Genomic DNA, 27,451 nt, shown 5'->3' on the forward strand with positions numbered 1-27,451 from the left:
CAGGAATAAATTAATATTACAAGGAGAAAAAACATTGAACCAGTATGGTCATTTTGTGGGAATGTGTAACAAATGCATGAAAATGCATTTTACTTGAATCAATTATGGATTACAAGAAAATAACTCAATTTTATTTAAAAAAAAATAGAAAAACAAAACCAAAAAAAAGCAAACTACATAAATCTCAAGACAATCAACTAAAAAGGTGTAGTTTTACAAGAATAAAATAATCATCCATCCATTTTGTGAGCCGCTTCTCGTCACGCGGGTCGCGGGCGTGCCGGAGCCTATCCCGGCTGTCATCGGGCAGGAGGCGGGGCGCGCCCTCAACCGGTCGCCAGCCCATCGCAGGGCACATAGGAACAAACAACCATTCGCACTCACAGTCATCGCCTACGGGCAATTTAGAGTCTTCAATTCATGCATGGTTTTGGGATGTGGGAGGAAAGCGGAGTGCCCGGAGAAAAGCCACGCAGGCACGGGGAGAACATGCCAACTCCACACAGGCGGGGCCGGGGATTGAACCCGGGTCCTCCGAACTGTGAGGCTGACGCTCTAACCAGTCGCCCACCGTGCCGCCTAAAATAATAATACTGGAAGATTATTTTTTTTAAATGTTATTGCACAATCATAATAATATGAAGGGGTATAAACATTTTGTGAGAAACGTTGTTACGTCATTTATGCTTTAATATTACACAAAATGTACTTCAAGTTGTATCATTACAAAGGGTATCACAAAAACTGCAAATTTTAAATTTGTAATATGAGGAAAACTGATGCGAGCCCATATCTTAGTGGCCCTTGTAAATAACCCCCCACCCCTATTGGCTTGGGGCCCCCTTGGCACACTTTGTGGCAGCACCACTAACCGTCTCAACATTGAGCTTTAAATTGGGTCGGCAAAGAGGTGCTGGAGTTCTGTCCGGCTTTTTTCTCCTCAGGCAGCGAGCAAAGGTGAAGCCTTTTCTTACACGGCAGCCCTTTTCAAATTGAGTCCATACCTTCATGGTATGGACATCGCAGCCGGATCACAGTGATGCACTTTACTCGGGATTCATCCAGTCCTCACTCAAACGTCTCCAGTTAGTGCAGAATGCTGATGCTACCCTCTTTAACTGGAACACGTCAGAGGGAGCACATTAGTCGCATCGTAGCCTCCCTTCACCGGCTGCATGTGCAGTTCAGCGTTCATTTGTTTTCAAATCTCACGTCCCTGGTCCGCCAACTACTGAATGACCTCCCATTGCGCATTAGACAAGTCCCTTAGTTGTCCATTTTTTTTTTTTAAACTCACCTGAAAACTTACTTTTAAGACATTTTGTAATTGTATGGGAATAAAGTCCTAATTACACAAACAATTCATAATTTTTCAATAAAATCTCAATATTACCAGCATAAAGCTATGCCTGCGTTAAGATCTCAACACTTTTGTCTTGGGAAAAACAACTTAATTCTCATAATTTTAGGTTGTCAGTGTGGACCAACGACTGGTATTCCTTTTTGGATTTACCTGTACAACAGAACACACAACTTTTATATCAAACACAACTTTATTAAACAGTTCTTTTCATTGACATTATTACCAACATCGTAATAAAATTCCTCTAAAGCAGGAGAACTCTGCTATGTTGTAGCAATTGGAGACATTAACAACTAAAATTATTGCATGTTCGACCACAGAACATGAAACCAAGAAAATATATTTCATAAAATCTGCTCTTTCTTTAACACCATATAATGTTTAACTTCTATATTTTACGTATAGTAAAAAAGGCACTTGGAAAAATGAAAATACTGACAGAATACAGTCCCCTCCAAAAGTATTGGAACGGCACGGTCAGCCCCTTTGTTTTTGTTGTATACTGAAGACATTTGGGTTTCAGATCAAAAGATGAATATGAGACAAAAGAATTCCAGCTTTCATCTCATGGTATTTACATCGAGTTGTGTTAAATAACTCAGGGCAGAGCACCTTTTGTTTGAAGCCACCCACTTTTCAAGGGAGCAAACGTATTGGAACAGACCTTATTAAATGAACTTCAAGTGAATAACATTGAATATTTGGTGGCATAACCCTTACTTGCAATAACTGCATCAAGTTATTGCAAGTAAGACCCATTGACTTCACCACACTGTTGCATTCTTCGTTTGAAATGCTTTTCCAGGCCTTTACTGCAGCCTCTTTTAGTTCTTGTTTGTTTCTGGGGGGTTTTCCCCTTCACTCTCCCCTTCAGGAGGTAAAATGCATGCTCTATTGGGTTAAGGTCCGGTGATTGACTTGGGCAGTCTAAGACCTTCCACTTGGTGCTTATGTTTAAGCGATCAATCTAAAAGGCAACACCTGAGTAACTAGAAACACCCATCAGTCACGTGTTCCAATACTTTTGCTCACGTGAAAAGTGGGGGGCTTGAAACGAAAGGTGCTCTGTCCTGAGTGGTTTAACACATCTCGGTGTAAATGCCATGAAATAAAAGCTGGAATTCAGAACTTTTGTCTCATATTCATCTTTTGATCTGAAACCCAAATGTCTTCAGTACACAACAAAAACAAAGGAATTGACCTTGCCGTTCCAACACTTTTGGAGGGGACTATATCTCGATTTAAATGTGCAAAAAAAGAAAAAAAGAAAAGAACTTGGAACAGGCCTCGACTGGCCTTCGTCTTAACTATTAACCCTTTGTGCAACACCAGCACTCCAGTCAATGACACCCCTTTTTCAAATGACACTGACCGAGCTTGTGAACACACATTATCACCCCCACTGGTGTCGTTTAAAATCTCCTGGAGCAAGTACCGCTTTTAGAATGTATTAAATTCAGTGGATAATTGTTTTTTGTTTTACATACATGACTCTATGAATGAAGCGCTACACACGGGATGGACGAGCCTCCCACGACCTACGACGGGATCAAAAAGTGCAACTTTATTACAGACAGAACTTGAGGGTTAAATTGATGAATGGAGCTTATTTGATACGGACGCCGTGTAAATCCTGTGAGGAGCCGCATGTCATCCAGATCTCTGCTGCCGAGCCGAGGCTGTCCTCAGCTTTACCTGCCGAGGGGAAACAGTCAAGAAGAAGAAGAGGAGGAGGAGGAGGAGGAGGAGGAAAGCCACCGATACATCTGTGGGTTTCACTGTTGCCATGGAAACTGAAACGTCTCGCCTACTTAGCACCTGCTTCTGATGACATTGCTCATGGCGAGAGATTCTCTTCAGCCGAAGGACCGGTCACAAATGACTTGTAATCACGGTATTTCCTCTTATCTAAGCCGGAGGAAGAGAGTGCAACTCTTAAACGGCCACGTGAACAAGAAAACCTAAGAACTGAGATCATTGCACCTTTTCCCCTGATTGGAAAGGGAGAAGTCTATTTTAGGGGCCATTTATTTGTTCCCGGTGACTAATCGGGATACAGCATCCACTTCCTTGCCCCTACTGAAGATGAAAACCTACACTATTCTGACTTGCCTGCTCTCATCTAATTCATTGTCCACTTGCGGAGCACTTCAAACATTTCTTCTCTGGAAATCAACAGGCGCATCCCACACCGCCTCATCCTCCTCTTCAACCTCATCAAGACTCAGCCGTTAGACAGCAGAGAAGCTGAAGTCAGAGCAGCTTTCACACAGAACGAGCGAAGCAAATTCAACATCAGAAAAAGAATGTCTCGTCCAAACACATACAGATAAAATATATATGGAAGGTGGCGACAAGGTTTATCTAAAAGTGGGCGCCGGCCAAGCGAAAGCTTCCGATGGAACAGATGGAAGGAGGAGGAGATGGAAATCTCTTGAGGGAAATGGTCAATGTGTTGATCCTCTCTGTGTCTCCTCAGCCGTTTTGCGCCCCACCCGCCCAACAGCTAAAATCGACAGTAACGTTCCATAAAACGTAGAAGAAGAAATGGCATCTATGCTAAGTGCATGGCGACTGCTTAATCAAACCAAAATCTTTCTTCTTCTTCAAATGAGGCAGTTTGCTAAAGTGTGGCTTCATTGTCAGTCCAGCTGTACTTTTCACTGAGTGTTTGGAACCCCCCCCCGGCTCAATGCGTACATCTCACTTTACCTACGTTACATTTTTGGCACAGTTTGTTGAACGCAGAACAAAACATCCACCGACTAAGTGAAGCAGTTCGTGGACGGCCATCTGTTTTTCACAGCTGGTTTTCAGCCGGGTCGCTCTTTAAGAAAACACAAGACACCAGTGTTTATCACCACAGTGGGCCTTTCGTACACAAACTGGCCGTGTTGATTCCATTACGGGAAAGCAGCTGGACAATCCAGGAGCAAAAAAGTTGTGCCAATCCTATCCAATGGGGATGTTGTGCCTCTCATTCTGCCACTGGGGGGAGCCAAAACTACAGTGCCTTCCATTTTCTAAAGAGGAAGTCATTATTGGTCTTTGCCAGGTGATGTAACACCGTTTGTCTGTCCTCGGATTGCTCTAAAAGCTCCAGGTCTGCAATGCCTGGCAAGACATTACGCTGGACCGGGCTAGTCCACGTTGGTCGGCCTCCCCAAAATGGGGGATAGATTGTCAAAAAAAAAAAAAAGAGACTAGCTCCCAGTCACACCAAGAGGTTAGCAGCAGTTTTGAGGTTTCGTGACTATAACCAGGTTAAGTGCTGTGTGTAACCGAACCGTTTAAGACGCTTTACGTTCACTTGCTTTGGTCCGGCAAGCTTGTCTGAAACACAGAAGCCTGGAAGTCATACGATCAAAAACAAAGCAACGTGCGCATTTGCCCAGCTGAGAGTTCGTCTATTATCTCACTGCTCGGCGAGAGGCACACGGTCGATAATCTTTTATAAATACCGGAAAGAATTGAAGGACTTTTGTAAGACTATCACGTTCACGGGCTCCGTCCACAGAACCGACAAGCAAGGAACGAATAAAGTATCAAACAAGAAACGAGGAGCCCTGGTCAGGCTGCGTTATACAAATATTCTTGAGCCCCTCCACAACAAAAGAGGCCCGCGTTCTACAACTCTCCTAAAATGTGGCGTCGTCTAAGTCTCCATATCGTTGTACGTATTCTATCCTCTTTGAAGCTATTGTGTGGACCGATCCCCCCCCTCGCCAGCCTGGACCGCCTGTACGTTCACGCTCCCATCCCGACCCCCTGAGCTCTTCTGGAATGTGTGTGTGTGTGTGTGTATCAGTTGACCACAGCTGGCTTGAGCACCACGGTGCCTGGGGGGGTGACCACCCAGGACAAGGGATCATGAGACCCTCCTGTGGAAAGGTTAAGCACCCCCCCAGTAACCCGGTTCTCAGCCTCCTCCCCTCGACCTTTCTTGGCCCGCAGGCTCTGGGCCCTACGCTCGGCGCCCGCCCCCAGCATGGGCACCACGGGCACGCACAGGGTCGAGGAGGCGAACGCCGTGGAGAGCAGAGACGACTTGGCCAGGCCTAGAGCGGAGCCGTTGAATGACAAGACGGAAGCGCCTCCAAAGCCGCCTGGGGGAGAGCTAGGGCAACCCAATGTGCTGAGGTCCAGGGGTCGAGGACTGAGGGGGGACAGCGGAAGGGATCCGCCCACGCCCTGTAGACTGCGGGCACCTAGGAGAGCCCCCGGCCCAGGGACGATGATGTGCGCCCCGCTCACATAGGACATCTTTGAATCCTTACCACCCCCGCTAGCGAAACCTCCGCTTTGACTTCCCTTCAGCGAGGACCCCACCCCACCCGGAGAGCCCTGCTCCTGAGCCACAAAATGGCCGTGGGCCTTGATGTGCTTGCGTAGAGAACTGGGGTCTGTGTAGCGCTTCAGGCAGCCCACCATCTTGCAGTAGTAGGGCTTGTCCACATAGTGTGTGCGCGTATGTTTGAAGCGGTCGCTTGAGTTGGAGTAGCGCTTGTTGCAACCCTCGTACGGACATATGTAGGGCTTCTCACCTGCGGGGGACACGAAAGGTAGGTTTGGACACGATCGGACCGGTCTCAATGGGCTCGTGCGCCTCCACCGCTGACCTGTGTGCGAGCGGTTGTGTATCTTGAGGTTCTCTAGGCGCGAGAAGCTCTTGTTGCAGGTGGGACAGCGATGAGGCTTCTCGTTGGTGTGCGTGCGGATGTGGATGAGCATCTTGTACCTGCGGCGGTGCAAAACAACATCAATCTCTGCTTCTCGACACCCACTGCGTGTTACCGGCGTGTGAGACGCTCACCTGGCGTTGAACCCCCTCCCTTTGCGAGCGCAGCCCTCCCAATGGCAGCAGTACCCTGTCTCCTTCTCTGGCTTGACATGGAAGTCGTTGACGTGGTCCACCAGGTCTTGAAGAGAGTCAAAGAGCAGGTGGCACTGTAGAAAACGAGACATGTTTTAAATTGTTCATGTTGCTCTTGATGGCCCCATCCAATCTCCACTTCCTGGGTCGCACCTTCTTCCAGCGGCAAGCCAGCTGTTCGTCTGCCGAGAGGTCGGGAGAGGCCCTTGTGTCGCTCGTCTGGCCAAAGAACATGGAGGATGGCAGGTGAAGTCCCGCCCCGGCTCCGATTGGCACGAAAAACTGAAAGGCTTGCGAGAGCTGGGAATTCTGCGGGCGGAGGGGCAAGCGAAAAGATTAAGACCAGTCTGCCGCACTGGTGACATTTTTATTCCAGAGGCAATAAGAAAAGGCAAAGCAAGCGTCACAGCAGGAACTGTCTGATGGTCTCACGATAATGAATGTGTCCTGTTTGATAGCGTACTGACAAAATGGTTGACATCGCACTGAGCTTTCTCTCTTTTTCCGATAAATCTCCTTCCTTTCTTCATGCAGTTGCCCACTGTGCACTCCAAAACCGCCCGTCATCTCTGAGCTTGGCATGAGAGCTGTGAGCTTCTCAGAACCTCAGCTGGGGCTCACACACTCAAACTTGACAGTGTCGTGTAACGGAAGCAGGGAAGAAAATGCTCGGAGCGGATGTACCTGATGCGAGTGCGTTGGAAAGCAATAGTCCCAAATGGATCTTGTGGCTCATTGTCCTGTTGACTCGCAGCTATGTTAGTCATGCCAACGTGACAACGTTTCGGAAAACCAATTTAGCCCGCTCGTCTCTGCCTCACCGCGTGAAACTGAGCTGCTGTTGTTATGTAAGGAGGAAGTGTGTGAGACGGAGAGACGGCGTCCTCCTCGCCTCCGTGTGGGGTCAACGTAAGTGCGGAGTATTTAGCGGCGACGGGAGCTATCTCGGTGCGACGCGGGGGCGCGTGAATGCTTCCAGCCAGCTTGTCTCAATTCAATTGGGAGGCAAATGAATTAGTCGGCATGTGCCTCTACCTTGTCCTTAATCGGATTATACATGTACACGCACGCACGCTTTGCTTCATATCAATGAATGAAACTTGTGAAGACACACGAGGCACTTAGCAGACACTCTCAGACGCACACTCGCCACCCCTTGTAAGCGACTGATACTGTTAAGCTTCCACCAAGGGGTGAAGTTCAGTCAGCCCTGATCTGACTTGCATTTCCACCACATTGTTAGTAGGCGGGATGGTTGTAGCTATGTAAATAGTGTGACATAATGACAGTGCAGCTCGCCAACGTAACATGGAAGTGACAACTCTGTCACGCAATCAAGGATCTACACAAGCAAACCAGACCGTACCGTCCCACTGGAATGAATAAAAAAATGCAGCCATTGAACTATTCGGTGAAGCTACATCATAGCTAAACGAGGACATAAATCCTACTTACTTCAGGGGGCCCTCAATGTAGGACAAATTCGGCTTACGTCGCCCTCCGTTCTAAACCGAGGACGCCCTGTGCTTCTCTGAAATCAAATTATTGGCTGAAGTAAGTCCACCATCCGCAACCGCCGTGTGAAGCAGAATTCACCGAGCGTCGGATTGTTGGCGCACTAATAGGGGACGTGGGTGAGAGGAGAATATTCCGAGGGTAAGCTCATCTTCCGCTCCCTTTCACCTGAACATAACCGGCGCGCGACGTTCGTCACTTTACGATTTCATCCGCAGTTACATGACAAATGATAGCGTTGTTGTCAAAGTTATGCATGAAAAGGTTGATGGCACGGAACCTCGAAGTTCAAACTGTGCTCCAACGGTTCCGTGTATAAGCTTGACGATTGGAAACTGGTTTCTGGGTCTTGATTATTTTCCAGGTAGGGTTACAGGTCCTCACCAGTGAGGGAGCGTAGTTGCCATTGGTCATCTCAGGCGAGGTGGGCGTGTGACGAAGGGAGGAGGGAGACATGCTCAGATCCACCGCGGGGGGCGTGGGGGTATCTGTCCGGTCGTGGGGGACGGCCTGCGTACCTAAGACAGACAGAAAAATCCACAGGTGAGATGCGGTCTCAGGTGAGGGCTGTTTGTCGTCTTGCGATGTTAACCACCTGTGTGCGGTGACGCCGGGGAGGCGGGATCGATGACCACGGTGCCGTCGTCCGCCATGCGGAGATGGCGAGCCCGCTTGGGGACCGGCGGCGAAAGGGGGGGCGAGCGCGACCCCCGGTCCCGCCCATTGGTCCGGCGAGGGAGCTTTAGGTCTAGGGGCTCGTCCAGGGAAAGCATGGCCACACCTGCACAAACATGCAGACGTATAGGGGGCTACGTTAGACCAAGGGGAGCCAGCAAAGGACCGCTCAGATGTTTCAGGAAAGCAAAGTAAAACAGAGTCAAAGTGTAACTGATAACGAAATGCACCTGTGATATTTACCAGGTTCAATGTATCTGGAATTCCACACTCCTGCTGGGGAAATATTTCTCTCCAACAATGATAAACTCACCACAATTGTAAACTGAAACACAGAGTAAGCTAAAGCAAAACAAACACTGTTGAGCCGAGAGAACAACCCCCCCCCCCCCCCCCCCCCCCCGGCTCTCCCTTCTCTTCTCCCATCTTGACCTTTACTCGCGCACTATTCCTGAGGAATGTCTACAATCCAATCCAGATGGTCACCCTCATCCGCCCCACCCCTCGGCCAGGCCCCCCCACACCCTGTCGCATCAGCCCCACCGACCTCCCAACCTCGCTGCGTGCACCTTCAGACCCTACAGACCTTTTAGACCCCACCGGTAAGTCCCCCTCCAGGCTTTTAAGTCCAGCTGCACCAACTCCACCCACCACCTGCTTCCCCTAAACACACTGACCTCCCGACCCTGCCCGAGGGTTGTGGGCAGGACGCTTCATCGAGATGTCGCTCTGAGTTCCACTACCGGCGTCATCGCCGATGCAAATCGCCGCTCGCGGAAGTCATTTCAACCATTACAAAAGGCTCACAATCAATTGCTTTGTTAACATAAACGGCAATTAGGATATGAACCCACTTGGAGGCAATACTCACCGCATTTTCTGATATGTGCAAATTCAAAAACAAAAGACATTTCTGCAATTGAGTAGCACTTCGGCCGCTGAGTTTCACATCTTTGTTGTTGTTTTTATTTCATCTGATTCGTCTCCTTTCATGTTAAACACCAGTTACCGTGATCATTCTGAAAAGTCCAAGAAGAGATGACAACAAACACAACCACCAGTTCCAGGATGAAAAAGGAAACTCGCTAGCTATGCCAGGATTCTGTTTAGTAATGTAAACCGCTAACTTTCAAAATAAACTCTTTCACATCTCCTCCGGGCATTTTCAGAGCGCACACGCTATCACACGCACAGTTAATAGTGTCCAGTATTCAGTAGATTACGCCAAATGTGCGTCTAGTGTGTAGTGAAGCACACGCAGTCATTGATTAAACATTAATTTCAACAAATTCCCCCACTCTCTCTCTCTCTCACGGCAATACACTGGTGAATGGGGGGCTTTGAGAGCCACTGGCCGGGGGCCACATGAGCAAGGCCATGTGTCTGGGAGGTACGGCGCACGGGGGTCGCCAGGTTCGCTGGCCCGATGAGGGACGCCCACCGCTTTCATAGATGCACAAAAACGGCAGGGGCAGAGTCGTTGCTGAAAAGGAATGATGTTTACTGATTAAGCGATCCACACTCAGGCCACTTCATTTGGCACACCTGTAAATGCAATCCAAGAATGACATCTGCATTTTCGATTTCGGTTAAAAATGGCAAATTTTGAAGGCGGGGGATTGCTGTTATTGGTTGTCGCTGTGAACGGTGCACGGGATGTGCGCAACCTTGACCGCACTGTAACTGCGGCCGCACGTCCACCCCGGTGGCTTCACATTGCAGCTCAAGAAGCAGAAAATCGCCTGTCATCCACTAAATGAGTAAGCCCCTTACCCAGAGGCGCAGAGCAGAGATCAGCTTAACCTTTTCTATACAAATCCCACTCTCATCCCTTGTGGGGGGGGGGGCAAACACAAACGCGGCCTCCCTCCTTGTAAGCATTGTAATCCATCCTGTCTCGAACACGTCGACATCTTTTCCAGCCATCCGAAAACTGGAAGACTGAAACAATTAGTTGATGAAGCCGTTGGCTGAATGATTCAGCAAATGAATGATTTCATTGATATCCACAAAGAGAAGCTGTCAAACTTCTTCACTGAAAGAAAGCGAAACAACACCTAAAATACAAATTGTTGTTGACGTATTCATGAAAATGTTTTACACAAAATGTATACAGGTAACTGACCTACAAGATTCAATCGCTATTGGGTATTCTGGGGTTCCTGGGTTTTTTACGACAGACGCGACATACTGTACGTGGTTCCAGATGTCGTGTGCAATGAACTCGTTTGGACAGCGGCGTAAGAATACACACTCACAGACATATTTGCCACTTTTCATCCGATTGGTTTTGTTTTTTTTACATTCACGGCATGTAAGTCATTATTATAGGATGCAGAAAACAACTTCTCTTAACCTCCCTTGTCGAGGCCGCTCTCTGCTTTTTAACGAGTACTGCAAGAAAAACAAACGAAAATGCACAGTCAATGTTTTGATGAGTTTTAAACATGAATGTTTTTTATAACACTTTTTGACCGAGATCAAGCATCGTCAGGGGCATTAAGTTACTGTATTTTAATGTTATCCCTGTGGTGACTCGGCGACCACCACCGGACTTTCTTCAGAATTTGGACTGGTTGGGAAGTGATTCACAGTATTTGGATCTTTTTTGGTACTGATCTGAGGGTCTATGAGGGAGGGGGGGGAAAAGAGACGAAGCAGCGGAGCAAGAGGAAGACGCACAGCTCGCTCGCGTGTGCATGTCTAGTTGGCGGGTGGCTGTTAAGTTTGGGGAAGGGGTGTTGAACGTCAACCCCCCCCCCCCCCCCCCCCCCCACGCCCCGCCCCGCCCCCAAGTGGACTTCCGTGCTCGGCCGTGGGGGCGACAGTCTTTCTGAAAGGCGGCATTGTCCCCTCAGCGGGGCCCTGGCGCTGTGGGGCAGAGTAAACACAGCGTGTAGCGGCCGGAGAGAGGACAGGGGCGATGGCCGGTAAGAGAGGCAGAAGGAAGGGGGGCAAAGTGAGGATGCGCCAGGGCCCGGAGGAGGTGGGGGCAGGATTCGTGTGGGCCCACTTGATCCTGCGTCACCCTGCATTAGCGACGGACCCGAGCATCTTTAGAGGTCGGTGGAGCGGTCCCTGCAGAAATTTGCGATGTCGCAATGGCATCCATTCGTCCGATCGCCGCCACTTTTCCACATCGCCGCGTTCTGTGGAGTTCCACCAATCACAGCGGTCCCCTACGCCAACATTTGTTTTGTCTGGTTTTTATTTATTACATACCCAAGAAAGTTTGCATAAACCTAAGCAAAAAAATTGTTAAACATTGCATACATTTAAACGAAATACATTTGCGCAAAATATCCTTACGTGGGGTTATGGATTGACCCGCGGGGATTGAGGTGGGCTCAGGTGCTCTCTTACGATGATACGATTAGACGATACGATCCGGTCTCTATACGATTACACTCTTACGATACGACAATTGATCCACGTGACTTTGAAGAATTGCCAGTGTGGGACAGTGAACTGCGAAGACTACTGCAAAATGCCACAACCCTGCTACAGGGAAAAAAAAAAGGTCCAATTTATTCAATTTGATCCTGAAGATTTATGTTATCACCTCTCGTGCGATCCGACAATGCGCATTCAAAGAACAGATCAAAGTTAATATCAACTAAGCCAAAAATGATCTCATATACCATAACCAGATTGACTACAACACAACTATGATTTTTAGGACTGAAGGTTACGTTTGGAGAGACATTTGTTATCAAAAGTACTCAGGAAATCCAGGCAATCTGTGTAGAAATAGATTACACTCTCTCAATTACCTCGTGTATTCCAATTTGGGTCTGACAAAAACTTTCTTGACTGTAACTTCACCAAAAACTCAACGTTGTGGCTGTCAAAATTTGCAAAAAATAAGATTAACCTTGGAAAAAAAACCCTCTCTTTTCAATTGCAGAACAGTGCTAGAGTGTTTTTAGTGTGAAGAAACAGAAACAAAAATGTCAGCTAAGGCTGTGCAAAACATTTTCCGTTCCTTGATGAGAGTGGCGGTAAACTGTTTTGCACCCTGTGCAATGTTGTTTGTAATGTTAGTTGAAGTTTAATCACTGAGTGATAGAGGCACGCTCACCTGTATGTGCTCTGATGCAAATGTCGGTGACAAGAAATGTACTTTTTACAAGTGCGTGCCAGCCCTCTATATATACAAATGTACCATTCATTCTGTAGTAAATAATGATTTACGAAGTAACGATGACCAAAAAAGCCCACAAAATCCTGGAGGGAACTGGTGAAGGTGTGATAAAGGTGAGGTGATGAAGGTAGCGCAAGGCCGGTGGGCTTGTGGACCTTCGTGCTCCTGCGAGGCTCAGCTCACGTGGATCACTTCTCGACCCTGATCCAGACGACTGATCTTTAGCTCGACGAGATCTGGGCGCATGAAGATCGTGTTTCTGATCTGACGATGCACAAAGCAACCGCAGGCGTCGTCATCAACAACAACCCTCAGGTGTGAGATTTGTGTTCGGGTGGCCCCCACCGAGTCAGGCTGTAATGACCCCTCCCACTGTGACCCTGGGAGGTGGTCTGAAGGGGGGTTAAGCCATCTCTAGGCAAGACTTTCCTTCTCACGCACGCACAGTGTCACGGTGGCAGAGTCTTGCCACGGAAGACGCAGTAGGAAGGTCCTCCATTTCCGTGAGGACTTTCCACGTGTGGGTTTTCTGTGGGTTTCCTCCCACAGTCCGAAACCCGGAAGTCCAGCCAGTTCGCTTGACCGAGGTGCTGACACATCCCAAAGTTTCGGTCCCTGGACAAGACACGGCCGTTGCCCTCATTCGCAAGGATGCAGAAAACAAGTTTAGTCGTATATTCTGTTAGGGTTTTGCCGTTATGAGGGATTTCACAGATTCAAAATCTTGCACAATTCATAAAGTTCCCAGGTTTCTGAATAAAAGGTGACATACCTCTGTCAAGATCAAGATTCCCTCCAGAGCAGGAGATGTTTAAAAAATGTCAAAGTTGATTTTCCATATGTCCCCGGTTAGCAATTGTGGTTGTCTACGACCAAGCATTCGTAGTTAATTGTGTAATAGTACAGACTCCATCAAAAATGATTCTGATGAATGATTACGATCTGATTGATTGATCTAATTTCTTTTGCGGGGGATGTTTGATAGCCGCGGACGCTAGAACGAGGACCGAACGCACACGTGTAGCGCCAATAACGGCTGGCTTTTAAAAACGCAAATCATTCAGACGAGAGGCCCGGTCTGCGGATGTCCTCCGCCCAGCTGATGGATGAGCAGCACGCACAGCTCGGAGCTTTCCAGACAGGAAACCTCAGTTTCCACTCGTCCTCCTGGCCCGCTCTCTCCCACTACCTTTTTATTCTTGTCATTGTTTCCTCATTTCTTCTTCTTTTTTTTTTTTTAGCATGCGTTTCTCTTCTCTGGTTTCTCTGCTACATGATGTGAAAATGAACAGACAATTAATAATCAAGTTTTTGATGCATGCTATCAGTGCAAAGTGGAAAAAAGTATTATGCAACTACAGCGGTCAGAGAGCCAGAAGGCTATTAGGGACAATCCAGTTGTTGCACGGCTGTTGAAACGCTTCGGCTTCTTGCGTTCTGACAGGAAACAAATAGAAAATAAATGCATCATTAAGAAATTAGAGCGTGCAAAAAGAAGAGAAGTGGAAAAAAGAGATCGCGCCACGACCAAGTAACAGGAAGCTACCGATGGCCTCCCGCCAGGGCGTTCAGAGACTGAGGAATTCCAGAGAGGGAGGGAGGGAGGCATGGAGGGATGGAGGGATGGAGGGATGGAGGGCGCGTGTTTGGTGCCAGGAGGAAGGCTGGGTGGTGGGAGTCAAGCGGGAGGAGGGCGAGTCATGCTTGCGGTTTGTTGTCAAGGACGGGCAGCTCAATGAGCAAGGCTATCTGTCGGTTAGCGGGATGTTGGAATTCGAGTTGAGAGTCTTCAACTGTCATCTGAGAGCTGTTTCTTATATTCTGGTTCTTATTCAGCCTTATTCTTGCATTGGATCTCATTATATTGTCCATATTGTCGCTGTTCAGCAGAATTGAAAAACAAGCGAATTAAAAAAATACAGGTGACCTACGTGCGCCCCATTTACAAGTCGGGATTTGAGGTTCCATCAAGTTTTGCACCGCTCGTGTGAAGTGGCGGAGGTCTGCCCTCCACGGAGCCTCGGTCACATTATCGACCTCCGCGTGGACTTTATTTGGAGAGCAAACACTCATACCGGACACAGATGTGGCTTGCACTCAATCTGTACTGAGAGATTACTGCCCGAGCGATCCATAAACAGCCATCTGACTTCAGATTTCACATCGTGTCAGTAAGCCTTATGGCCTGGTAAACCCGGGATTACCGCACAGCACAGTGACCCGGCTCGACTCTCGGTTGGGGTGGCTGGAGGGTGGACGGCCTGATTTTTATTTATTTTATGATTTATTTTTTTTTAATCTGCTACATAGCGCACACATGAACACACAGAATTTGCCATTTAACCGGAAACAGTTTTGGTCGTTCTGCGTGTGGTGGTGGGCTCTGATAATCCCAACACAGAACACCACACACGTAAAGATACTGCTGACCTACAAACAAGTCCTCGAGGCAAAAATCTGGCGTGAGCACACGTGATGTGATGATGTATGAAGTTTTTAATACAAATCATTACCTTAATTCTGACTGTACTACGGCCTTAGCGTAGGTTAGTGATATGTAGGGACTATGACATGTTCCGATGTTACCAATGTTTCAAATTTGCGTAACATCGCCGCTGTTCTCCAACGTAAACCGACAACCAGCTATTTGACAGCTTCTGTAGCTTCAGTGACAGCCAAGGGAGTTTTCAATCACCTTCCCCCCTCCCCCACACTCGAAACGTACGTTTTTAATCAACTAAAACGTTCGGAGGACGAACTACGCTTCAGGCACTTCGCACAATGGTACTGTGGGCTTTGAAGGGCGGTGAGTCATCTTACAGTGGCGCGGGGCATTTCACGACATAGCGGTGTGGGCCGACGCAGCGGGGGAGGCCTCACTGTCAGTCACATTTACAAGCTCTAATCCATGTTTTTCCGACCTCCGTGCGGTCTCACGTCGACTCTCGTGATAACGTCACTGGACCTTTCGGCGAGACAATGTTGTTTATAAATTCCAGTAAGGTCAAAGTGAACGTTTGCGGTCATCACTTTGGACAGCCCAACTGAGCGACGCGAGGCGACTTGAAGCTCAAGTAGGTATGTTCCACTCAGTTCCTGTAGGTGGCAGTGTTGTTGACACTCATTTCCACAGGATATGCCTTGCTTTGGCACCAAAATGCCTCTTGCCTCAGGTAGTAGCCGTAAAAGCCACGTTTGTACCAGACGCCACACTTGAGTTTGCCACGAACGTTTCGTACGGTGACGGCTGCGTCAGTTATGGAAATAATGTGATACTATGTAAACTCGAACAATCGTGCGCGGGAAATGTACGACACAAATGACATCGATTCCTCTGTCGTTCTTAGTTTTTTTGTAGCGGTGGTTTTTGTTTTCTTTCCTGTTTGACGCATACTTTCTGTTGTTGACACCGACGGGGCAAGTCTGTATCGATCAATAAATACACAGTAAATTGCTCTGTACTATTGTGATCCCTTTATACACATTTCACCAACTCCTTTCTGTTCAGGCTCCGACGGAAGCCGGGAAATTCGTACGTCGACTTCAACCTCCATTTCGTATCGTTTACCTTTCTCATCGAACAGAGCAGCTTTGAGCGGCAGTGCGAACGCTGCTAGTCACTAGTTCATGGTGTACATCGGGGGTGTCAAACTCATTTTTGTCTCGGGCTGCACTGTAGTTATGATTTCCCTCAGAGGGCCGTTAGAATAGTGAAATGTTTAATCACCAAATCATATTATTACCATTACACAACAAATTGAGGGATAGCTACTTTTGAAATCAAAAGACAAGCATAATATTTTGTTCAACGTACTGTTTAAGTTCCTGTAGAAGAAGGGTTTGGCAACAGAAAAATGCAATATCTCAACATTATTGTTTGTTATTATGACAATTTGGAATTTGGGTACAGGTTTGAGCAGAAATCCCGGACGTTGACGAGCGTGATTTGCTTTCGCGGGCCACATAAAATGATGTGGCGGGCCGCATCTGGCCCCCGGGGCTTGAGTTGGACACCTCTGGTGTAGATTGCGTCTTGCGTGATGTAAACGCACTCTCGATGTAACTCTATTCCCTCAAATCCTCCTCCTTAACTCCATATGCGCCCTTCCTTGCACCTCTCACGCACCCCCCTTTCGCCGTCCATTCCTGTGGGCTCTCCGCAGGCAGTGATGCAATCCCCCGACTCCCGCGTGCAATCGCAGCGCCCGGAAGTGGCGCGGCGGGCCAAGCGGAGGCGTCGCCGCAGCGCTCTCGCTAGGGAAGCAACTGGAGGAGGTGGCGGCGAGCGATAGAAGCCAGGCCAAAAGCGCGTAAAACAGTCGGGAACTGCTGGGTTGGTGGGCAATGCAGGAAAGACGATAAAAGTTAACAGCTCACTTTTTACGACATATTTAGCGAAAGATGTTTTGCGTGCGTGCAGGGTCTTATTTTTGGTTTGCTTGCGTATCTCTATTGTTTTCCTAAAGGCCGCGTAAGATCAACACCCCCAGTTCTTCTCCTGGCGATCCAAGCTGCATCTGGTTTATTGGGGTTGCTGGATAAGGGCTGCGTTTCGGAAGTGAGCCTTCTTGGCTGCTCCTGCGGAGTCTGTTCTCACATTTTCAGATTTTGCAGGCTTTTACAAGCATAGTGATTCACTGTATTTAGAGCAAAACAGACCTATTTGGGGCACTCAAGCAATTTTGAAATGATGGTCTGATGTTTTTTTTTTGTTGTTGTTGCGTATACTGTAGGTCTGTGGGTTTTTTTTTTTAGCCGGGATGGGAATTCAGCTACATTTGTTTGATGGGTTATGGGGAAAATGAAAGTTCTGAATGCAGTTCCAGTTTGGTACTGAGCAGAATGATGCTACGCTAGAAGAGTTGTGCCATAGTGTGGATGTAGTTCCACTTCCCAGAGCTGAAGTCATGTTTTTGCACTTCTTTAGACAGCAAACCAGTTGACACCAAGTCAACTGCAGCTGATGCAGTTGCAGCCAAGTCGTGCCTCGATCAACAACAATCAAATCTTAATCTTATTTTGCCCATACGTTGTTTTCGGGGTGGCATTTCTGCAAGCTGCATCATAACTGTAACTCCTAAACCAGCTGTAAATACTATCACTACAATTATATATCTCGCAAAGACATCTTGGCCAGTTGAAATGGTTTTAGGGGAAGCCTTTTTCTGTTCCAACATGACTCTTGTAAGGTACGTCAAGTTACGCTTGAACGATCCCATCAAAAAAAAAATACTTTGGGGATGAATGAGAACATTCAAACAGATCCAAATCCAAACTCCATTATTGTCCATTTTGTGGACTTCATTGACGCCAATGCAATTAGTGACGATCCGACCTGATCAAATGCACTCGAGGTGAATATGTCATGCATGGAGACGCACAAAGCTCCACCAGCGTTTTTATTGGAGACAACCCCCAATCGCCCCAAAGCAGCGGAAATGAGCATAAGGTCGGGTCAGGAATGCAAAGCATTGTCACCTGCCTAAACCTTGAAAATTCTATCAACACGCCGACAGAAGAACGCCAGCAAACACCCTTGTGTCAGAATTTCAACTGGGAAAGAGTTCTGCCTAGAATGAGAGACACAGGTGTCTACCACAAACAGCTTCGAAGCCAAAACTCCACCAATGAGATGTTCCATCAGCGCCATTTGGATTGGCAAAGAATCCCGAAATCTTTCTTTGCCCCCATTCAAACTGAGGCCAGATTAATAGCGGTGACTCCAGTATGGAAAGTGAGGGATAATAAGCAGCAATATTGCGGTTGTGTTTCACCGCTGACTGACTGCGGCGCTATTACACGTCTGTCAGCCGCCGCCGCCCCGACTCGGATTGCCGAAACACACACTAGCGGACAGCGCGCTGGCCCGGTGTCCTGTTGGGAATCGTCATTTCCCAGCATCGAGGTAGCGGCGCTCCAAGCGGCGTTGGGAGGGGCGCTCCTGTCTAGCAGTCATTTCCTGTCCGGGTGCGCTCTACGCGCCGACCCGAGCCTCTTTTCGTCTGCTCGCGACTTTCTGCCCTCCCCTTGTTCCAAACGCTGCGGTAATACGATCCCAGCCACGGATTTACGCAACACGGCCTCCGGGAGGCGGCGGCTGGCTGTGGGTGTGGCCTGTCTTTATTGCCACGCTGTGCTGTTGGAACTTCCTCCTGCGGGTTGCCACATCCTGGCTGGGTGACACCTGTGCGCCGGTACATCCAGGAGGGAGGGAGGCACTCGCTGTATTTGACGATTAGGAAATTTACTGATTAACAATTCATTGTTATACAGTAAACCTCGGCTACTCGCGGGGTTAGGTAAAGAAGGAAAATGTTTAGAATTGCCTTTATTAATAGTTTAAGCCATGAATCTACCAAAAGCTATGATCCCAAAGCACAATATCATTGCAAACTCATCTTACCGCATTACCCTTAAAAATGTAGCAGAAATGCATGTACAGTACATGCAGCTGACGAAGAATTGTCATATCTTCCACTAACAACCGAGGCGAAACCGACTCCTCCCCAACATACATACAAAGATTGTTTCTGAGTCAAGATTGATGTCCTTATTTATTTAACCTTGAAGGTGAGGCAATTGAGAACAGATTCTGAAGACACGTAAAACAAAGCTAACTAAAAGCAAATACATGGAAAACTTGGATTTTGGGGGGGGGGGGAAAGCACACAAAAAAGGGAGAAGATACAAACTCCACACAGGAAGGCTGAAGCCCAGATTCAAACCCCGAACCTCAGAACTGGAGGGCAGAACTGTGAAACACATTTTTTCCCCCCCCATCAGTAAATAAAAACAGGTAGTAACTTTCATTACCCTATTTCAGAGATATAATACTGTTCACAAATGGACATGAAAGAGCTCACCAAAACAGCAGCACCCACTAAAGCTTTCAATAAAGCTCCTCAACTCACTTCCGACATAGTTCCTTGGCACCATGATCCCAAAAGATACTTTTATTGATTTAATTGGACTTGGGAAATCATTAATCATTTCCCCGCGTGCAGTAGCGCGAGTGACGTCACAGAACCACCCGGAGACGCGAACATTAAGAATAGACTCAGCCTTGACCTGGCCGGACCCAAGGAGTGACCTCACATTTCTCTTTTTTTTTTTTTTTTTTTTTATGCTCTTGCTTGCGTTCTGACCGGGCATTTTTCTCCCGTTAAACTGTAACCGCTAATCACTTCGCAGTCTCGCCGTTTCCTCCCCGGCGCGGACCATTCACGAGTCCCCAGGGCGGGCGGGTTCGGGGATTGGCTTTTATAGCCACCTTGTGTGGGAGACACAAAGGAGGGACAAAAATGTTTCGACACATCGTAACTGATTTTCTTAATTTTTTTTTTTTTTTTTTTTTTTTAATGTGAGCGACCCCACACATGACCAGGAAATTGCTGTTTGTTCTACAGTGTGTGGTGTACGCACAGCGGTATCTCCGCAGACAATCGTGAGTATCCTCCCACAAATCAGATTTCTGTCGTAGTACCAAGGAACATCCAAAAAAGTAGTCATAATAAAAAATAAAAAAAACGTTGGTGGGGGCACCGACGGTTTTCCAAGCAGATCGGGGAGGGAAAAAAATCTCTCTTAACACATCTCACACCACAGGATAATCGCTCAGGATTATCTTTAAGATGTCCAGTAATTGGACCTTTGGTGATTTTGAGCAGAAATGTGGAAAAATCACTAACACACCGCACACAACAGGATAATCTTTTACAAACATCCAATAATATAAGATTTCCTAATTTTGATCAGAAATGCGAGCGGGTGTTACTCTTAACACACACCACACCGCAAGATAATGGCTCAGAATAATCTTTTAGACATTCAGTAATCGCACCATTGCTGATTTTGATCGGAAATGTGGAAAAAGTCACGAACACACCGCACACAACAGGATAACGGTTTAGTATGAAAAGACCTTTGCTGATTTTGGTCGAAAGTTGGGAAAAAACACTTTGCACCAACTCCACACAGCATGATAATCACTTAGGACAATCGTTTAGAGACGTCCGACAATATGACCTTTTTGCTGACTTTTAGCGGAACTGGGGCCAAATCACTCTTCACAAACCCCACACAATGGGATAATCACTCAGGATAATCTTTTAGACATACCAAATAATCGGACCTTTGCTGATGTCGATCGAAAATGAGGGGGAAATAACTCACAACAGACTCCACACCACAGGATAATCACGCAAGATCGTTTTTGAGAGACATCCGATAATCGTGCCTTTGCGGACTTTGATCGAAAGAAGGTAAAAATGCTCCAGTTTGTCCCGATTGTGGCTATTTGTGTTCTTCTTTCAAGGCTTTCCAACAGTGATGTTGGAGGTGTTTGCTCCACCGCTTGCAGGCGCGCATTTCCAAAATATACAACTGCGCTCTAACGACCCCACCCTACCGCTTTTTTCTTTTTTTGCACTGCGTTGCGATCGTGAGAAAACGCCGACAATATGCAGAGCGTGTCTCGGGCCAGGGCACAATCGCAGTAAGCAATGTGAAGCCGAGAGAGGCAGTGGAAAGTCCTGGGTTACTTTCCACCCTAAATGCAACATACAGTTGACGATGATGATGATAATGGGGGACGAAGGGGCCTGCGCTGTAGCAGAGTCCGGTGCAGACTCACAGCTGGTTTGTATTATTTACTCGCTCGGCCAACACCCTGGATTCTGCGTCCCCTCCGCCGTGAACGTGCGTGCGTGCGTGGGCGCGCTTGTTTGAAGAGACAGAAAAAGGAGGAGGGGTCATGTGACCGATCGATCGTGTTGCTTTTGTTTTGTTTATTTGAACAGAAGAGGATGAGGAAGCATTTGCATCGATTTAAAACATTTTAAAAAAAAATTGTATTTTTAAATGTTCCAAGTCTGGGCTTTGGCCGGGCTCGCTGTCTGGGCAAATCCAGTCCTGTTCGCTCTCCCGCAAACAACGCCAACCCCCCACACTTCATCCCTCCTGACTTTGAACTCGTCCCTCCCGTCGCACTTTCCATGAGCCCCCCAGCCTCATTGACGACGCTCTCATTATATAAGACTTGATCATATGCATTCACAGAATGAAAGCGAGACAGAGAAGTCTGGCTTGTTGGGTTCTGGAGACGCGCCTGCGCTAATTTAACGCATGTGTAGCCTGGCTGTTTTCTTCTAATGATGGAAAGTTGCGAGGGAGGTTCCCGTCACCACTTTGAACCTTGGATTCATACTAGCGTACGACACGCAGACCGAGCGGAATATGCTTGAGCTCCTACAATTCGGATAATTGCGAGAACACGCCTTGGACTTTGCAATCGTGCAAATTAATACAGTCGGAAAAACTCACACCAGCGCGCTACGCAATTGACCCCCTTGTCCCGAAAAACTGCATTATCGGGGAACAACATTTTGAGGCTCAATATACAATACTGTATTTTATATAAAATAAAGGCATGTGTGTAGATATTTGAGATATTGGAGATATTTTGAGATCCTGTTGGCTCCATTTATTGCTATTTGTATATATATATATATATATATATATATATATATATATATATATATATATATATATATATATATATATATATATAGACGCAATCCACTCCATTGCATCCACTTTCTATATCTATATATATATATATATATGTGTGTGTGTGTGTGTGTGTGTGTGTGTGTGTGTTTATGTGTGAGGCAGACACGCTTAAAAAAACGAAGCCAGAACGTGTCCATCAGAAAGTTAGTGTGCAGTTTTAACACGTCATGAGCAGATGATCTTACGTTACGTTAACGACGAGTAGCGCTCCGAGTAGACTCTGACGTGATCAGCCCTGCCAAGATTCGAACCCAGAACTCGAGCGTGAGGCAGACATGCTTCCCACACTCCCCGACATGCTTCCCACACTCCCCGCCGTGCTACCCTGTATTGAAACGCACCTCGCGTAACCCTTCGGTCAGGCTCACTGAGCTCAGCTATCACTTGATTCTAATTGTCAACAACGAGCTGACTTTGAGCACCGATTAAGCCGATGCCGAATTGCACTTGTCCCTTTCGCATCTGTTAGTGCTTTTCTCTGCCAACACGGTTTAAAAAAAAAAAAAAAAAAAAGATGTCCTTCCTCCACCGACTGCCCTTTATTTTCTGAAATCCACAGTGAAGTGCTACTCCATTTTGCAGCTATAAGCGTCGCCTTCTCCATCGGGCTGCGTCTGTCCCTTTGCTTCTGCCTCTCTCTCTCTCTCTCTCGCTCGCGCACTCTCACTCTTGGACGGAGGCCGCAACAGATCGAAAAGCGTCAGGATGCGAAGAGCGGAAGGATCGATTAGTCGATGCGCTGCTTGTTCACAATTCTGTTGATTGGGCAGAATTGATTAAGGTCTTGTCGCTTTATGACCTTTATGACAACAACTCGCTGATGGCACATGCCATCGCGCTAGGCCCCGCCTCTCAAAGGCACATGCATGTACACAGACACAACAACACTTAAGTGTACGTCGCATGTCTCTGTTGAGTCCCTGGGCAAAGGCACTTAACCCGCATTGGCTACCAATCAGCGTAGTTTGATGTGTGGCGGTGGTCGGAGGCGTCGTAGGCACAGAATGGCAGCCACGCTTCCGTCAGAATGCCGCAGGGCCCGCAAGTAGTTTACCGCCACCAGGTGTGCCTGAGGAGTGAATGAATAATGTGTGCAATTCTAAACTGTTTTTGAGTACATATAAGTTGAATGCATTATTATTATTGTTATTATTACATTTTATGCTTGCAATTTGTTTTTTGGTGTTCCAAATACATTTCAACAGTGCGGTTTAATAAGTTTGAATGTGTTTTTGTGAGGCTGCAGCGGACGAATGGCTTTTCCATTCCTTGAGATGCAATTGTTTTAGGTTCCAAGTTTGGTCATGGGGCTTATTAAACGCGTCTCAAGGCAACACTGTACACTGGTTTTGTTGTAGGAAGTTGCTTGTTTTGTTGTGTTGTTTTTGTGTGATTTGCAACTAAATTGCAGCGAGCTCGCGTACGGTGTTGTGAGTGCAGTCGGCCTCGTTCACTGATCGCCGTAATCCGGCCTCCCCCGCTGCTGGCTTGCCTTTCAGCCTGAGCATAATCCTCCGCCGCTGCTACGGAACCCCGCTGCGATATTAATTCTACACGCTGACGCAGTTTTGCTAGCGATCACTCCTGCCGCATTTTCATGAAAGCAGTGTTGTTTTCCCGCCGTCAGAGTCCATGCGCAGCGTAAGAATGAAGCGAGAACGGGTCTGTTGGTTACATCACACGCGGTTTTGGCTTTTATTAGCCTGGCCCAAGTGCGAGAGAGCGCTCTGCGGGTCGCCAGCGTGCCGCTAACACGCTGTCTGACGCAGGAATACGCCATTAGCGCCGCCGGCCCACCTTCTCCATCATAAAGCTGTCGCGCCGTCGAGGGGTATGACGGTGACACAGTCGAGGCGTGGCGGCGAGATCTCAAGACGAAAAGTTGGCAGAGTGGCTGGCGGTTGTGGGGGGTGAAAACCACGCTTCTTAGTTTGGAGTTGGTGCTAAAATGGGACTTTTAAAGGTTAATCTTGGTGCTAAAATGGGACTTTTAAAGGTTAAACTTGTTTTTGTCCACTTCCACGGCTGTTTGTAACATTATTCAAAAGAAAAATTGCACGTTGTAAAAACAGGCAGTAATAATGAAATAAAATGTAAGGAACTAAACAGTATGTGCATCATGATTTCTTGCTTCAATGCCCATTGACATTGTGCTGCTCCTTCTAGTGTGCACATCTTGGCCACCGGGGGCAATATAATAAAGCCGTTCATAATTAACAAAGAAGAGTTTCACGACTAAGTGACTTAGTAAGCTGCTGTAAAATTAGTCGTTTTTCGCAGAGGATAAAGAATATATTCATGCCAGCGTGGGTATTGTAATATTGTCTGTTGCTGCACTGTGTGTTTTCAAATATCCATTGCTTAAAGGGTTGTATCTTATGCAAAATCGATGCTAGCTTCATTAGCACATTGATGGGATTTTACATTTTGTGTTAGCATTAAGCTAGCAGCTGTTCATATTTGGTTTGATGAAATACACAAAGTGTAATTGCTCTGCCAGTCCAAAGCAGCCATTGTACAAAACAACGTTGGCGGACATCTTAACGTTACAAAATCGTCGCCCATCAAAGACCGCCACTGTGTAAGGAAGTATTGTTGCAGTGATATTGTTCTTCCCTTTTGGAATAACCTTAGCGGCTCTCTCACTGGCAATTTTTTTTGTATCCCGTGTAGCTCCATTGTCCTTTTGATTGGGGGGGGGGGGGGGGGGGGGGGGTGCATCTCCCCCCCAAACGCCAGCCACAGAGATGCACATCGGGATGCCTGCGGCTGGCTGGCTCGGTTTGGACGTGCGTCCTCAGAGTAGCGCGCGCGATGATAGATGTGTCCGCATCTGGACGACGGATAACGCGGCTGACCCGCCGCTGAACTGCACGTCAGCTGATTGGGTAAACGCGGCGGCGTTCGGGCTGCCGAGCACCTGTGGTTGGGATTCGCCGCGCGGTTATCGTAAATCAAAGCCGACAAGCATGAGGAGTTCCTTGTTTTCCATTTTCTTTGTAAACAAACTATCTGACCTCTACTGTGCTAATCTTCCGTAACCTTTTGTTGGGGTCCCAAAACACAATACGGTGATCCCCCGTTTATCACGGGGAATTCCTTCACTGAATAAAGAGACCCAAAGTGACATGTTAGCAAGACCTCAACTAGTCAATTAGTCACTGTATTCCTCTAAAAAATTAACAAAAAGCAATTTTTCTGATTCTTGAAAAAGTATTTCGTCCAGCGACAATATGATTTGAGGTCCAAAATGTCCGTTAATCCCACCCTGCTCCTAAATAAAAACCAGAGCGTGCCTCAACCTCCACTGCGTCCGGCCACCACACATGACTCGTTAGGGCCGCCTTGGCAGCGCCCGGCTCTTTCCGCTGGCATCCTCGGTCTGGCACAATGTGCCCGCCGGGGGGTCGCTTAATTGGAGGAAAATGTCTCGTTATCCACATCACGCCTGCCCACTGCGCTTGCTCCTCTACGTCAACCAAACTTTACATCTGCTACGTTAGCTGCGTCGTTTTTTTATTCTGTTCCCGGGGGAAGATTTCGGGATTGGACACTGAAGTCTCGGTCAGAGGTATCAAACTCATTTTCACGTCGCACGACCGTGAAAATTAGGAATCCCGATACTGTAGGTCTGCACAGGTCTCGGTAAAAAAAATGCCCCGATACTACAAGAACACAAATGATTATGACCTCCGCTCAGGCGGCGACGACGCCGGCCGGCGCCCGTCGAGTTTCTCGAGCCCGTCGCCCACGCCGCTCGGCTTCGGCTGAGCCGCTCGCGCTCCCGTCACGGTGCCGCGATGGAGGCGGCTGGGGAAAAAGAAGTAAGCAATGGTGTCATAAGGGGTACTCCTTTTCCATAGTGCCCCCTAGTGTTCAGACTGAAACACCACTCAACCGAATTGCCTCTTATTACAGGCTACAGTGTTAAAACATCCGCTTTTACAGGTTGCTACTCTAAAAAGTGTCGTATTTGAGTTCAGATTATGCCGTTATTTCAGAAACGTTTGTGTGTTTTGAGCAATAGTTGATGTAAGTCAAACACATTTTCATCACAATTGCAAGATTAATGGCATTATCAAGTATCTGGTATCGGCGAGTACTTAAATCTAAGTACTCATACGCGGTACTTGGTCAGAAAAAAAATTGGGTATGCGGACAATTGCAATTGTGACTTTCTGCCAAAAGGAAAGGCGCAAACTGATTTAGCAAGCAACATGAAGTAGACGCGCTTGATTTTCTTGAGTGGGCCACAGAAAATAAGTGTTGGCCTGGATGTGGCCCCCGGGCCATGGGTTTGCCACCGGCGCTCCCCATAGTTCGGATCCAAACAGGCGTAAAATGCTCATTTGTTTTCCTTTTTAACGGAGGCGGCGAGGTTTGTTTGCGGGAGGCGGCGAAGTGCACCCGTGAGGGGAGTCCGAGCCGGCTCGCGGGCTCCGGGCGCGCCGCCGGAGCGTCTCGGAGAAAAATAGGTCAGCGCCCCTGTCGGAACCCCTCGCGCATTCGTGGACACACGCGACGCGGCGCGGCGCGACGCGACGCGACGCACGAGATCGCGCGGGGGCAATTGGGAGTGGAGTCTTACCTTGGAAGCGAGTCCAAACTTGGCGAAGCAAAGTCCTGCGTGCCGCTCAGAGCCGAGACCAGCGACTCCTCGTCAACGTTTTTTCTTCCCTCCTCTTCTTTCAGTCAAAGGCAAATATGCAGCGCAGCGTTGTTGTTGTTCTTGTAATTATTATTACTATTATTAGGTGTCTGGAGAGGCGGTTCCTTTCCGCACCATTCTCGCGTGTTTTTATTCCCACGAAACGAGAAAGACGGACGGGCACACAGTCCGAGTCGGCAGCCCGTCGTTGACTTGCCACAAGCGCGCGTGTCAACGGCCCAAATGTGGACGAACGCAAGCCCGCGAGGCGGTGGTCTCCTGGGGCTCGTCCGAGCGCATCGCTTACTGGCAACGCTGCTCAAGTCCACACGGAGAGACGAAAACAAGAAGAAGAAGAAGAAGGAGGAGGAGGAGGAGAAGAAGAAGAAAGCGCACCGGAGGGCGAAAATGGTGGCGGGGCGGCTTGTGCTGCTGCTTCTTCTTCGTGTCTTTCGGTGGCTGCGAACGAAGAAGCTGTCCGCCGACTGTGGAGGCTCGTCTCCCCGGCCGCCGCGCGCCCGTGTGCCCGCCAGCAGCCCGGCCAGCCCCGTTACCGTCACCGTCACCGTCACGAGGAGCACAGCGGCCCCGCGCAGTCCCGAGCGTGTGCCAGCACGCGCGCGGCGGTGGCGTGCGCGCGCGGCTCCGCCCCCATCCGCGCGC

The 27,451-nt window shown here is 48.0% G+C and overlaps 1 protein-coding gene across 2 annotated transcripts; it reads right to left on the reverse strand.

Annotated features, from left to right (window-relative positions):
• Positions 1-1,868: 1,868 nt before the first annotated feature.
• Positions 1,869-27,366, reverse strand: glis2b (GLIS family zinc finger 2b). Of its 2 annotated transcripts, none has more exons than XM_061701391.1 (7): positions 27,185-27,366; positions 8,347-8,532; positions 8,136-8,269; positions 6,390-6,545; positions 6,177-6,310; positions 5,983-6,101; positions 1,869-5,907 (listed from the first exon to the last, which is right to left on the reverse strand). In XM_061701391.1, the coding sequence occupies exons 2-7, from the start codon at positions 8,522-8,524 to the stop codon at positions 5,168-5,170; spliced, it is 1,461 nt and encodes a 486-aa protein (XP_061557375.1). In that variant the 5' UTR covers positions 8,525-8,532; positions 27,185-27,366; the 3' UTR covers positions 1,869-5,167. The 2 variants fall into 2 exon arrangements, with proteins under 2 accessions (XP_061557375.1, XP_061557374.1); XM_061701390.1 differs by having other exon boundaries at positions 1,870-5,907; positions 26,729-27,366.
• Positions 27,367-27,451: the final 85 nt, after the last annotated feature.

Source organism: Phycodurus eques, chromosome 16, assembly GCF_024500275.1.
Source record: "Phycodurus eques isolate BA_2022a chromosome 16, UOR_Pequ_1.1, whole genome shotgun sequence".
In the NCBI taxonomy this organism is placed as follows: domain Eukaryota; kingdom Metazoa; phylum Chordata; class Actinopteri; order Syngnathiformes; family Syngnathidae; genus Phycodurus; species Phycodurus eques.